This window comes from Medicago truncatula, chromosome 4, assembly GCF_003473485.1.
Source record: "Medicago truncatula cultivar Jemalong A17 chromosome 4, MtrunA17r5.0-ANR, whole genome shotgun sequence".
In the NCBI taxonomy this organism is placed as follows: Eukaryota; Viridiplantae; Streptophyta; class Magnoliopsida; order Fabales; family Fabaceae; genus Medicago; species Medicago truncatula.
In genome coordinates, this window is record NC_053045.1 from 22,896,670 (window position 1) to 22,911,202 (window position 14,533).

The window sequence follows — 14,533 nt, forward strand, 5'->3', positions numbered from 1 at the left end:
GGCATTGTTGCCTGTTTCTATATGTGGTTTGCAGCTTGCTCTGGTGCAGTTTTGGCCGTGTCGTTTCTGTCTAGCTTGTGGTCAGGGCTGACCCAAGGGTTATGCTACTAAAGCCGTAGCTTTAGGCATACCAATAAAAGAATATTTGTCATTAAATTTGATAAACAAAAAGGTCACACATGCACACAAATAGACCTCGTTTACTAAAACTTGCGTTAGACCTCAACTACTTTTGAGAGTTATTGAGACGGCCCTGTTTGTGGTACGTCATTTTGGTGCTCAGCAGTTTGTTCCTGTATTCTGTCATGTAGCAGCTCTTTGGCGTGTTTTTTGCTTGCGGGACTGGCTGGTTTACCTGTCCGATCAGGTGTAGAAATAGGGGTCACAAATCGGGTTTAGTTGCCTATGTTGTGGCTACTACCTTTTGTAGCTTTCTATGCAGAATTTTTCTGCATCGGTGAAGCTCTTTTGAGAGTCTTAAGAATGAAACAATTGAATTTATCTTCGTAAACAATGAATCATCAACATTGACTAAAGAATAAGAATGTAAAAATGTAAAACAAAACACAAAATTCTATCTGTTTGTGAACAAGGCCTCTGTCTCACCATCCTTTACCTATTAACCATAACCAATCAAGTGTTACCCCTGCAAAAATACCTCCTAGAAGAAACAACACCAAGATATTTCCCAACGCATTTTGTTCAGGTCCCTAAAAATATAAAAACATACAAATATTAATGAATCTATTCAATATTTAAATAACTCTAAACCTCTGAAGTATTCTAGTTTCTTAAAGGATTCTTCACCTTGTAGCCTTTAGGTGCCGAAGTGAGAACACAGACAGCGAGGTAGCCATTGGATATCCCCAAGAAAGATGTCAACATTATCATCCAACCTTGAGTACCATACTTTGCAGTGAAATAAAATGCCGGTACAAGTAAAACTCGAGAAATAACTGCTGTAGTGATCAACTTTCTAGACTCCAACTTCAAGATTTTGATCAGTGGAATGTATCTTCCGATAAGATCCCATACATTATACATAGCAATTAAAACAAGAGCGTACCTGTAATAAATGGAAATATCAACCAGTTTTGAAATTGAACATACATACAAACAAAGACCGTAATCCACTTTTGTTGTTTTTAGCAGAAATGTTTAGTGTCTTGTTTTGATTACTTCTTAAAAAATCATTCCAATATCTATCCGGTGAGATATGATTAGGATGCACTTATAAGAGGTTATCGCATTCATGACGTACAAGTTTTAAACTCAAGTTTATGGAGTAAATAGTTAAATTGATATTTGAATGTGTTAGCAATTGTTAGTTGTTACCATCTGAATTTATCATAATTACAAAGACATCCTCAAATGTATCTTTCGCTATTCAATTTGGTTCTGAAATGTATCTTTCGTTAGTTATTACTTATTTTGGTCCTCAAATGTGTATTTGTTAATCAGTTTTGTTCAAAATAATACTAACGAGTTACGAGACATACACCGAGAGATGTTTTTCATTTTCGATAGATTCAGTGACCATAGTATCCACCACACACATTTAGGGATCGGAATGCCTGTTTAGTCGAAGTTTATGACTAAAAAGAACCAAAAACAAAGGATGAAAGTATTCAATTAGCGAACTTACCAGGTGCCTAAGCTGTGTTTTCCGGTATCTTCTGATAAGAATCCAGGGAATATAGACAATGTCAGCGCAAATATTAGAAACAAATCAAGTGCATAATCTTTGTTTTCCGATAACAATTGCTTCATTCCTTTGCGCTCAAATTGTTTTAATTCTTCAGTGGCCTGAAAAAAAAACACAAATTAGTCAAATAAAAAAACTGAATCTCAACAGTAAGGCAGTTCCGTCAGAAATTGAAAAGAAAAGAAATTGTACTTCTCGAAGTTCGGTCTGGATTCCAGCTGCAGCAAGGTCAGCTGAAACAGTTTTGGACCCTTCGGATGCTGCTTTTGAACGATAGTACTTCACAATTGGTAATTTAGGAAACACAAATGCATAGAGAACAACACAAAGAAGCTCAAACAAGGTTGATAAGGAAAAGAAAAGAACTGCAGAAATTAGAGAGGAATATTCAGTATAACACATGAATCATGATCATGAATATCTTTATGAATTGTAGGAACCGATACTAAAAGAAATCAATTTGCATGCTAAGCAATTCTTGTCAAAATTAACTGAATAGAAATAGAGACAAAACTACTTCTATGTTTCCATGCTAAGCATTAGAGTGCTGAACTTACTCGCTCCTTTGCGAAGACCGTCTTTAGAATTTTCAAATATTGCTTTTGTAATTAACCTCAAAGCCGATGTTAGAGCACCTGATGCTGCAGCACCGCCAAGGAAAGACTACAACAATAAAACCTTTAGAAAGAGTTGCATATGTTGAAGGAAGTTACTAAACATCATAGTAATTTCATTCACAGTTCTAAACTGCATTATGTAACCGCAATTGCAATCGTTATATAAAAGTTTTAGACGCCTCTACAAAGGCAAACAATTGTTTCTGCATGGGCTGCAATTGCTCATATTATCCCGAATATCAAAGTTAGCATTGTAGATGCGACTGTAATTAAGAACTATGTTCCATTGATGATGCTGACCTGAATAAATTCTGGATTCATGTATGACAGGTCTCCAATCATTCCTCCTTGTGCATGAGCATCTGCTAATCCAAATGCACCACTAACTATGCATATACCAATGAATGTTCCAATCCCTCCTTTACCCGATGTTGCTAAATCCAACTACGGCACGTAAATAGGTTTAGTATAAATCAAAATTCAAAACCCAAATACACATTTTGAAGGAATCAAAGTTAACAAAAAAATTAACAGGATTTACAATTAAAACAGCCAAAACGGCCAAGAAAAATAGTGTGTATCCAAATAGAATCCGCTTTCTTGTATTGATTTTTGCCTCATAGTAAGTAAGAATTGCTAGTGTTCCAACTGCAAATGGCTGATATACAAGAGTAAGCACCCTAGAGGGATGATATTTCTGCACAAAGAGGAAAGAAAATTTAAGTTTTTTTTTTAAGCAAAGAAAAATATATAAAATAAAGAGAAACTACGAAGAACTGAGAGGACATAAACCTGACCCAGCAACCAAATAGTCAGTTATCAACAACGTATTATAACAGATATAACAAAAGTGGTATAAAGAAACACAAATGCCTAACAGACATCAGCACAACCTAACGCGGGGCATAAAACCAGATTACAAAATAAATGACGTGTAAAAGGCCGCAAGCATCATAACGAACCAGAGACATTACCGCTAACCAAAGTGATTAGTTAACGGATACATCAACTAAAAAATGCATCAGAAAGTAGATACATTACCGGAAATAGATAAACATAGTAATCTTCAATTGTTAACATACTGTTCCAAGAGAAAAGACACCCATTTCCAAGAAGCCAACAAACCACTATTGCAGTATATTTTCCCTGCAAATGCAAAATAATTTAAATTATGAACTAAAGCATATATAATTTTAGCTAAAGTAATAATTAAGTTAGTAATTAGTAATAAAAAAATCACCTCAATACGTGGTGGTGGCTCACTGTCGCCCATTGTTATCTTAGGTGTTTAATTCTCTTTAATCAAACAATCAATAAAAGAATTTAGGTTAAAACAAAACTTTAGTCAAAATGATTGAAATAAACCCTAAGCAATTCATGCACTCATAAAATAAAATCAATAAAACAAAGATCAAAACAAAAACAAAACAAAACAAAAAGAAATTAATATGGTTAATAACCAACTATGATCTGACTTAGCAAAGAAGATAGAAAACAAGATATTTGATCCTAAAATTAACATATTATAATATATATCAATCAATAATTTATAATGTACAATATAAATCATACAGTAACACAATAAATCATGCAGAGAAACAATGTACAATATATACCTTACTTGTAAGTGATATATATTGTGACAGAACAAACCTTTGAGATGAACAAAACGATAATTTTGCAGCAAGAGAAAGAGAGAGAGAGAGAGAGAGAGAGAGATTCTAAGAGGATCTTTTAGAGGAATCAGATTAAAACAGATTCAGTGCTAACAAATAAGGAAGTTCTTATTTTCAAATCGTGTCATAAAGTGACTAAGATATGTATCCATTTTTGTTAAGAAAAAAAGAAAGGTGACATTGGAAAGACTAATGAAAAATGTTTGACCACAGAAATTACTCAATTCTTGTAACACCTTTGACATTCTGTGGTTAGGATAAGGGTAACAACCGATCTATCCGTTTTCAAACTTGTTTTGCGCCCATGCATTTAATTTTATTATGAGTACACTTGCACAAAAATTATTACTTCCCAAATTGTTCACGTTCTATATAAGTTTTACCCTTTTATTTTTTACGATAACTTTGTTTGGCATTTTAGTATTTTAAATATTTCATACTACCAAAAAAGTATTTTAATTCCCTAAAAAAAAAAATTATTTTAATTATTTCTTTGCAAAATTTACGATTTCTTTTTAGTAAGCCTATCAATCTTGGGTTTAATTTTGCTAAGATGATGTTCAATAGACCTATCAAAATTGCTCACATTTATGAACGAAAAAAGAAAAGGAAATGGTAATGTAAGGGACCTTGATTAGAAGTCCAAAGAAGAAGGAAAATTTTCTTGAAAATTATGCATTCAATGTATTGAAATTGTAAAGAAAAAAACAATTTCGACATACGATTTAAATTGCTACAAATAATTTCTTCTTTTAAATCCTTAACAAGTGCCTATCATAACCCAAACAAAAATGATCAGGATTGGTGGCCCGCTCGAAATTTACACACAAAGAAAGCCCATCACAAATTACGACTCGATCGGTAAAAGGATTTGACAGGAATGGGAACCAGATGACCCAACAATGGTTAAGATTGGCCCTAGTTGAGCCCAACTTAAATTTGCCTAGCTCTCCCTCGAAGAATTTACCCCACACCTTTACAATGCCCCTACCCCAACAAACCATTAAAAACCCAATTTTAACCTTTTACAAATCTCACTCATTCAACCTCTACAAAATAAGTTTTTTTCATTTGAAAGTATATTTTCGAAAAAGTTTGAGACAAGTTTTGGGAAATTGATTACCATACCGAAGGGAAGTTTTTTGGACTAGTTATAGCAACGATCACATTAACCACGGTTAGTGCTTGGAAAATAGTTTTTTATACTTATCATCATCACTTGATTAGCCCACCTTCTTCTCCATCCTCTTGGTTACCCATACACCCCACAACCACCGCCTTTTCTTTACATTGATATCCACTTCCTTTATATCATCTTCGTTATGTACTTCTCACTGCACCTGCAAAATTAATTAGTATTCAAATTAATTAACACAAATCCTGGATTTACGCAAATCAAACCACCCTTAATTCAAATAAAATCAAACAGCCAACTAAGATTTTGAAATCAAACTTGTATTCTTCAACGAAGGATTTAGGATGTTCTAGTTAGATGATGCATTTTGCAATAGGAAGAGGAGGAGGAGGAGCAGGAAAAGTTTCATCCTTATTTGGACCCTCCCTTTTGTACCAAGCACAAAGCCTTCAAAATCTTCAACAATTTGAGGACTTGATAGTACTATGATATGTAATCAAGGACCTTACATTTTTATATTCTTTTCTGAGTTCTAAATCAGTTGGAGTTTTGATTAACAACGTTGTGATTTTGAAACGCCTCTCCGGGAATGAACAACCCTCTGATATGGAGATGCACTCAGGTGAATTATCGGTGAGGATTTACTACCTGCCTTTGAAACTACGGTCGAATGCGATGGCAAATAAATTGGGGATGTACTAGGGAAATTTGTTGAGGTGGACAGCAAAGACGGAAACAGAATGGGAAAGTTCCTCTATATAAAAGTGATTGTCGATCTCAGTAAACCCCGTAAAAGAGGAATTATGGTCAAGTATAGGCATGACAATGGGGCGATGTGGGGATGGCTTTTGCCTTCCCCGTCCCCATCCCCTACTGCCATATATTTACCTGTTACCCTACCCATATTCAATGGGGATGAGAAATTGAATCTCATCCCCATTCCCAATGGGTTCGGGTAAACCCGCCTCATCCCCGTCCCCGCAGTGAATCAATTTTTTTTTAATAAAAAAAGAGTTTTTTTAAGCTTCACTGGTAATGTTCTAATGCATTATCCAACAATTTACGCTCATTTTAACATTTCCTTACCGAATAATTATGTTGCTCCTTTAACCATCAATGAAAGTTCTTATATCATGACAATTATCAAATCAAATAACATAGCATATCATTATTAACCCCCTCAACAAAAACAAAAATATGACCTTTCTACATTCAGGTAGGGTTTGGGTATAGGCTCGGGGTGGGTACATATATCCCCGTTATCCGTCCCGTATCCGTATTTTAAAATCGGGGAAAATCCAAACCCATACTCAAACCCAGTCAAATCGGGGAAAACCTGTCAAATCGGGGTTGGTTTGGGCGGGTACTCATGGGCACGGGTTTTGTTGCCATGCCTAGTCAAGTATCAAGGAAATAACCTCCGTGTCTACTTCAAATATGAACGACTTCCCACATTCTGCTTTGTATGTGGACAAATTGGGCACCAAATCAAAGACTATGGAGAAATGGACGGAAAAGATGAAACTGAATGAAATTAGGAGAAAGAATTACCATATGTGCAATGCATGAAGGCTTCCCCTCTTTCAAAAATATCAATGGAGATCAAGAAGGAAATCAGTTCTAGCTCATGTGGAAGGAACTTGTTTGCTGAAGTGAGTAATAATAATGGGGGATCTAAAGATAAAGGAAAAGGGGTGGAGGTGGAAAACTCAACGACAAACATTGTGAGTGCAACCAAACAGCAGGGATTAAGAAAAACCATTAAATTTGAAAAACCTCAATGTGAAGTAGAGAGTGTATCATAATCGTTGGGGAATGAGGCAATTACGCCTCAAGGATTACAACAATCCAAGAAGGAATCCAATACTAAGTCAAATCCCATTAACAAACCAGCCAATAAATGGGCGAGGAGGAAAGGAGAGAGGAAGGGGAATAATAAAGAGGAAAAATTGGTGGTAGAATTATGGAAGAGACAATTTGTGGAAGTAACAATTTCAGAGGTTGAACCGATGGACCTATGTGGTGTGGAATAAATGAGGAGAATTATTGTTGACAAGGGACATGTGCATTTACAAGAATACCCGAATGAAAATTTTAAGTTGGAACTGCAGATAGTTAGGGAGTCCTCTTGTCGATTAAAGAGTTTTGAGATGAAAGGTTTAAAGCAAAAATGTGGTTTAATTCCTGTCAAGTAGTGGGTTGTAGAGGAATTGGAAAAGAGCGTGTTGGAGGTTTGGCTTTGTTATGAAATGATTAATTACAAATCACTATTCCATCATGTTCTTTGAACCATGTTTGGGGTCGTTTTAAAGACGGTGAACAAGGAAACCAGTGTCATATTTCAGGCATATATGGTACCCAGAAAAGGGCAATAAAGGGATAACATGGCAACTAATTTGTAATGGACATGTTTTACAGATTTTAACGACATTATCTTTTCCTCAAAGAAGATGGGAGGCAATATACGAAGCCAAAACAATATGCTTCATCATAAACGAGTTATGGATAACTGCGGACTAATTGATCTAGGATACGAAGGACATATTATAACCAATCAAAGGTTTCCACTTACCCAGGTATAGTTCTGATCATGTTGTTATTTTATTTGAATTAGAAGCTAATTTTATGAGAGGGAGGAAGAAAAGAAAACATATATTTATATTTGAAGAGGCTTCGAGAAAGGATGAAAATTATGAAGAAATTATCAGGAGTGTGTCGATGGGGTGGGGGGAGCTACGTATAATTGTTTAGAGAAGATCCAAAATCTGAGCCAACTAGACAATTCTTTCGACAAATATAAGATGAGAAATGTGAGGAAAGAGAACCAACACATTGAGAAGTTTCGTATAGATACTTCTATGTGGTCAAACTCAACCGAAGATATTTTAAGGTTCAAGAATCTCAAGAGACAACTAGATGAAAACCTAAAATATGTGAGATCATATGGAAACAAAGGAGCAAAGAGGTTTCTCTTATTGATGAGTATAAGAATACAAACTTTATTCATGGCAAGGAAAATCAGCATAGGACAACAAATGAAATTAAGAAACTTAAAGATTAAGAGGGCATATGGAGAAGGGGGGATGATCAAATTGAGTGTATTCTTACAAGTTATTCTTTCAGACCAAGTGCAATTAAACATGTGTGTGAGGTAGTGAAAGGGAATCGTTTCACTAACCAAGAAGTAGAAGACGTAATTTTTCAAATGCACCATTTAAAGTCCTCAGGACCAGATGGGTTACTAGCCTTATTTTACCAAAAGTATTGGCATTTTGTAGGAGGTGATGTCCAACACCACGCCCTTGTGGTATTGAACAACGGAAAATGTCTAAAGGAGCTCAATAAGACATATATAACTCTTATTCCCAAATGCAATAGCCCAACATCAACCATGGATTTCAGACCTATTAGCCTTTGTAACGTAGTGATGAAAATTGTGACAAAAACAATTGCAAATAGGTTAAAACAAATCCTTCCTAACATCATATATGAAGAGCAAAACGCCTTTGTAAATGGAAGATTGATTTAAAGATACAAAGAGTATGTGGAGAAAAGGGGATGGTTGAGCATATTCTCACAAGTTATTTCACAGAAATGCATGTTTCCTCTAGACCAAGTGCAATTGAAGATGTGTGTGAGGTAGTGAAAGGGAACTTTAATGAAAATCACAGGAAGGTGTGTGGGGATTGTTTCAATAACCAATCATTAGAATAAGTAATTTTCCAGATGCACCCTTTAAAGTTCCCAGGACTAGATGGGTAACCATCCGTATTTTAACAAAAGTATTGGCATATTGTAGGAGGTGATGTCCAACACAAAGCTCTTGAGGTACTGAACAACAGAAAATATATAAAGGATCTCAATAAGAAATTTATAGCTCTTATCCCGAAGTCTAAGATCCCAACATCACTATAGAATTTCAGACATATTAGTCTTTGTAACGTAGTGATGATAATTGTGACAAAAACAAAATTAAGGGTGATAACAGATAATGCATTGATTGCCATGGAATGCTTCTACTATATGAGAAAGAAGGAAAAAAAATTAAGGGTGATAACTCTGAAACTTGAAATGTCTAAGGCTTATGACATGATTAAATGGGAGTTTGTCCATGGGGTTTCATGTCCACTTTTCTGACCTAATTTTAAAATGCATATCGACACTATCCTACAAAATTCTCATCAATGGTCAACCAAGCAAGAGCTTTGCCCTAGAGAAAGGGTGGAAGGAGAAATTCCTTTCAAGAGATGAAAAAGAAGTTTTGATCAAAGTAGTAGCTCGTGTGATTCCTAGCTATATCATGAGTTGTTACAAACTTCCGGAGGACAGCAATTGTAACACCCCGTTTTTCCAATATAAAAATTTCATAAAAATAATCAGAGTATTCACATAAACGGGATGTCACATTCTTTTCTTAAAATCATAAACTGAATAAATAACTATTTATCCTTTAAAATTTAATAACAAAATCTTTAATACTTCGCAGCAGAATTTATTCAATAATTAAAACAGTCTTTGGCACAAAGGCCTCATCAATAAAATCCAATCTAAAAACATAGTCATAAATCTTTTTAAAACAATACGTAAGGAATAGAAAGACAACACTAAAATTCTCATCCCGTTACGTATCAGAGCACCTAAAGAAACACATGAGAGCTAATCCACTCACGACAGCAATCTAACAGCAACTTAAACTCGATCACCTGCAAGTTACTCATACGAAGAGCAACATTTCCAAGCAGAAGGGGTGAGATTTCACAAAACAATAATATCAAGCATATAATTCAATAATTATATTTAAGAACATAAATAACTTCATCTATTAGTAATAATAATTCTTCATGTAATAATTCTTAATAGTTCAACCAACTTCTAATCATCATTTCATAATAACATAACAACACAACTTAATCATCACTTAATAATAATAATCATATAAACAAACAACATATTCATCTTAATCATAATCATATAAACAAACAACATATTCATCATCTTATATTGATATAACCACAACATAAACAACAATGATTAATAAATATTAATACTTCACTTAGTTCTTTATTAACAACTCATTGACAAATGACAACGACAACGCAACTTCTACAACTTATCAACTTGACAACTCGACAACTTGACAACTCGACAACTTGACAACTATGCAACTTAATCTTCTAATCATGCATGTGGTACCATTTAGGACATCAAGCCCCCATCGTATTGAGCGTAAATAGGCTCTCAGAGCATCAAGCCCTCTCCCATCGCGTATTATGTATAAATATACATTACAGAGCATCAAGCTCTCTCCCATCTCGTATTATGCGTATGCAATGGACTCAACTTCTTAACATTTTAGAACATCGACTTCTTAATACAAATCCAATAAATTGAACATCATCCTTCATCTTAGACGACTCATGCAGCTTAGTTAAATAGCAACAGCAAGACAACAGTATACAAAAACAACATGACATAATAATATCATATGCAAGTCAACAGCGTCTCAATTATTCACATATAATTCAAGTAATGCATATACAATTATATCACAATATAACAACATCAAATCATCATAAATCAGCTTCACAGATCATCATTAATATTATATACAACTACCATTCCTACCCCAAAGACCAACTCATGAACTCATTAGACCCTTTATACAAGGTTATCTCCTTCCTAAAAACATCTCTAGATGATTAGGATAAAGTTCCTACACTTAAGAAGAAGTCTGGAAACATTTGGAGTGAAGAAAATTGCATTTTTAAGGTTTCTTGTAAGACAGCATCAGACATACTAAAATTACAGATTTTTTTGTCAAAATCGCCTCATGATCACTAGAATCGCCTCATGATTTCGACAGCATCAGATTTTCACCCTTCACGTTTTCGCGCCTAAAAATCAAACCGTTAACCCGTTTTCGATGCCATTTTCGCCTACGCGCTCCTGACACTTAGCTCTATCACAATCTACAGAAAAATTCCTGTTTCAACCACCCAAAAATCGGTTTCCAAAATCTCACATAATCACTCATTTGTAAAAACATTTAGACACCGACTCTTCAAGCGAAAATCCCAATTTTCATCAATCCAAACTCAAAAACTGATTAGGAATTTAACCTACGATTATTCTACAACATGACTTAATAACTAATCCCACCCTTGTTAAATTTAATCATCAGAATTACAGACTTAATAAGATTGAATGTTAGTCTCACCCTTACCTTATAAGATGAAATCACAGCCCCTCTAGGTCTTCTCCCTTCTCTTGGCTTTTTCTCCCTTTTCTCCAAAATTGATCGTACGTTATGTTTTTCTAAACTAGGTCTTTCCTATTTATATCTCTACCATCCATCTTATCTTATTTCTCTTTCTCCCCCAAACTCTCTAAAATCTCATAACAACCCCTAAACCCAATATTATTTTATTTTCAAATCTTATTCTATTAAATAATATAATGAGCCACTTAATAAATTACTTAATCATATAAATATATTCTAAACACTTCTTAATAAATTCTAGACACAATTAAATAATTAAATAAAACAAATAATTCAAAGAGGGCGTTACAGCAATGAGACTGAGAGGCTTGTAGATAAATTTTGGTGGGGGAAAATGAGGAGGGAGAGGAAAATTCATTGGATGAGCTGAGATAAGGTGTCAAAGTGATGAAGAATAATATGGAAGTCTCTAGAATGGTGAAGAATAATATGGAAGTCTCTAGAAGACTAAAGAATAATATAGAAGTCTCTAGAATACTAGGGAATAATAAGGAAGCTACTAGACACTACTAAATAAGCACTAGGGAAGTCTTTACTTTTCTAGATCCTTCTAGGTTTATGTACTAGAGTATCCATATCTCTAGACTTTTCTTTGTTTCTAGATATTTCTAGTTTGTAATGGAGAGCCTTCCTAGAATAGTATAAATAAGGCTCACCACCTTGTGTTTTGGCATACTCAAGCATCATCAAACATTGAATCATTCAAGTAATATAACTTTTCTTTGAGAATATTAGAGTCTTTCTCTATTTTCTCTACCTTTCCTTTTGTCCCTGAGCCAGATTTGGTATTAGAGCCTGGTTACGATACCTCGGAGTTGAGTTTGTGCGAAAAAATCAACGGAAAGTGAGTTTTCAAGTGAGCAAGGAGTTTCCTTTGTAAAACTTCACTTTGCGGCCATTTTGTTCGCAAAACTAACACCGCTATTTTGTTTGGGAAGTGAAGAAAACCCTTGGTTAACAATTTTCACCACCAACAAAACCACTAATCATCACCAAATAGTTTGTTGAACTAATATCGTCAAAATGCCACCTCAAAGATAGAATGCAAGAGGTTTGCAAGAGATGGAGATGGAAGAAATGAGGCGACAAATTCAGGAACTACAAGAGACCATCAATGCCCAACAGGCCATATTGGAAGCACAACGAAGAAGAGTTGATGATGATGGCTCCAGTAGTGACTCTTCATCTTCTAGAAGCAGTCGCTCACACCGACGTAAAACTTCGATGAATAATATCAAAATAGACATTCCAGATTTTGAAGGGAAGCTACAACCTGATGAGTTTGTGGATTGGCTACAAACTGTTGAACGCATATTTTAGTACAAGGAGATTCCAGAGGAGCAAAAGGTAAAGATCGTTGCTGTCAAGCTGAAGAAACACGCTTCAATTTGGTGGGAAAATGTTAAAAGGAGACGAGAGCGTGAAGGGAAAAGCAAGATCAAGACATGGGAGAAGATGCGTCGAGAACTATCCCGTAAGTTTTTACCTCCTCATTATTATCAAGACAATTTTATTCAATTACAAAATCTTCGTCAAAAATCTCTGTCGGTAGAAGAATATACTAGAGAATTTGAGAAGTTGATGATGAAATGTGATATCCAAGAAAAGGAAGAGCAAACGATTGCTCGATACCTTGGAGGGCTAAACACTGACATTGCACACCTAGTCCAACTTCAACAATATTAGAGCTTGGATGAGGTTATTCGTCTAGCCATCCGGGTTGAGAAACAACTACCTAAAAAATCATCATACCAACCTTTTTCCTCTAACATAAATTATTCCCATCGCAATAAACCACCAACCCAAGAACCTAGCTCCTCAAGCAAACTGCAACAAAAGACCACCAAAGAGAACATTTCTAAGACACCTAAATGCTTTAAATGTCAAGGGTTTGGACATATTGCTTCTGATTGTCCAAATCGCAAAACCATCACCATCATCAAAGGGGAGATACATGAAGCTTCTAAACAAGAAGATGTTTATGAAGTGCTAGAATAAGAAGAGATGGGCGAGCCAATATATGACGAAGAGCCTGTTCTTGCTGATTGCGGTGAATCACTGGTAGTTAGAAGAAGCTTCCACACCACAACAGTCAAAGAAGAACCATGGCTAAGACACAATATCTTCCACACTCGATGCACCTCGCAAGGCAAAGTTTGTGATGTCATCATTGATAGTGGAAGCTGTGAGAATGTTGTATCCAACTATATGGTGGAAAAATTGAAGTTGCCGACAAAGGAGCACCCACATCCATACAAGTTGCAATGGCTCAACAAAGGTAACGAGGTTAGAGTCTCCAAGCGTTGCCTTGTATCGTTTTCCATTGGGCAAAAGTACAAAGACAATGTATGGTGTGATGTCATCCCCATGGATGCTTGTCACCTGCTTCTTGGGAGACCTTGGCAATATGATCGTCATGCCATATACGACGGTCATGCCAACACTTACACCTTTGTGAAAGATGGTGCTAAGATCAAGTTGGTGCCCCTACCACCCAATGCATTTGATGAAGGGAAAAAGGATTCTAAGCCAATAGTATCTCTAGTCTCAAAAGAACCATTCAAGGTGACAACAAAGGATGTCCAAGACATGAGCTTTGTCCTATTGGTCGAGTCCAATAAAGAATACACCATTCCAAAGGAGGTTGAGCATCTTCTCGTTGAATTCTCAGATGTTGTACCATCAGAAATTCCATCAGGACTTCCTCCGATGCGAGACATACAACATGCAATTGACTTCATCCCCGGAGTTTCCATTCCTAACAGACCGTCTTACAGGATGAATCCAACAGAGCATGTCGAAGTCCAACGCCAAGTTGAAGAGTTGCTCAAGAAAGGGTTGATCCGGGAGAGTGTAAGTCCTTGCGCAATTCTCGCACTCCTAGTACCAAAGAAGGATGGTAGTTGGAGAATGTGCATGGATAGTAGAGCTGTCAACAAGATCACCATTAAGTATCGATTTCCAATCCCCAGGCTAGATGATATGTTGGATCAATTACATGGTGCCAATATTTTCTCTAAGGTTGATCTCCGAAGCGGTTACCATCAAATCAGAATTCGTCCAGGAGATGAATGGAAGACTGCTTTCAAGACAAGAGACGACCTTTATGAGTGGACAGTT

At 35.7% G+C, this 14,533-nt stretch overlaps 1 protein-coding gene across 1 annotated transcript; it reads right to left on the reverse strand.

Moving 5' to 3' along the window:
• Nucleotides 1–585: 585 nt before the first annotated feature.
• On the reverse strand, nt 586–3,595 carry LOC25479512 (equilibrative nucleotide transporter 3). Its single transcript, XM_039832702.1, has 9 exons — nt 3,563–3,595; nt 3,364–3,468; nt 2,864–3,037; nt 2,623–2,766; nt 2,263–2,368; nt 1,898–2,070; nt 1,646–1,806; nt 808–1,066; nt 586–710 (listed from the first exon to the last, which is right to left on the reverse strand). The coding sequence occupies exons 1-9, from the start codon at nt 3,593–3,595 to the stop codon at nt 603–605; spliced, it is 1,263 nt and encodes a 420-aa protein (XP_039688636.1). The 3' UTR covers nt 586–602.
• Nucleotides 3,596–14,533: the final 10,938 nt, after the last annotated feature.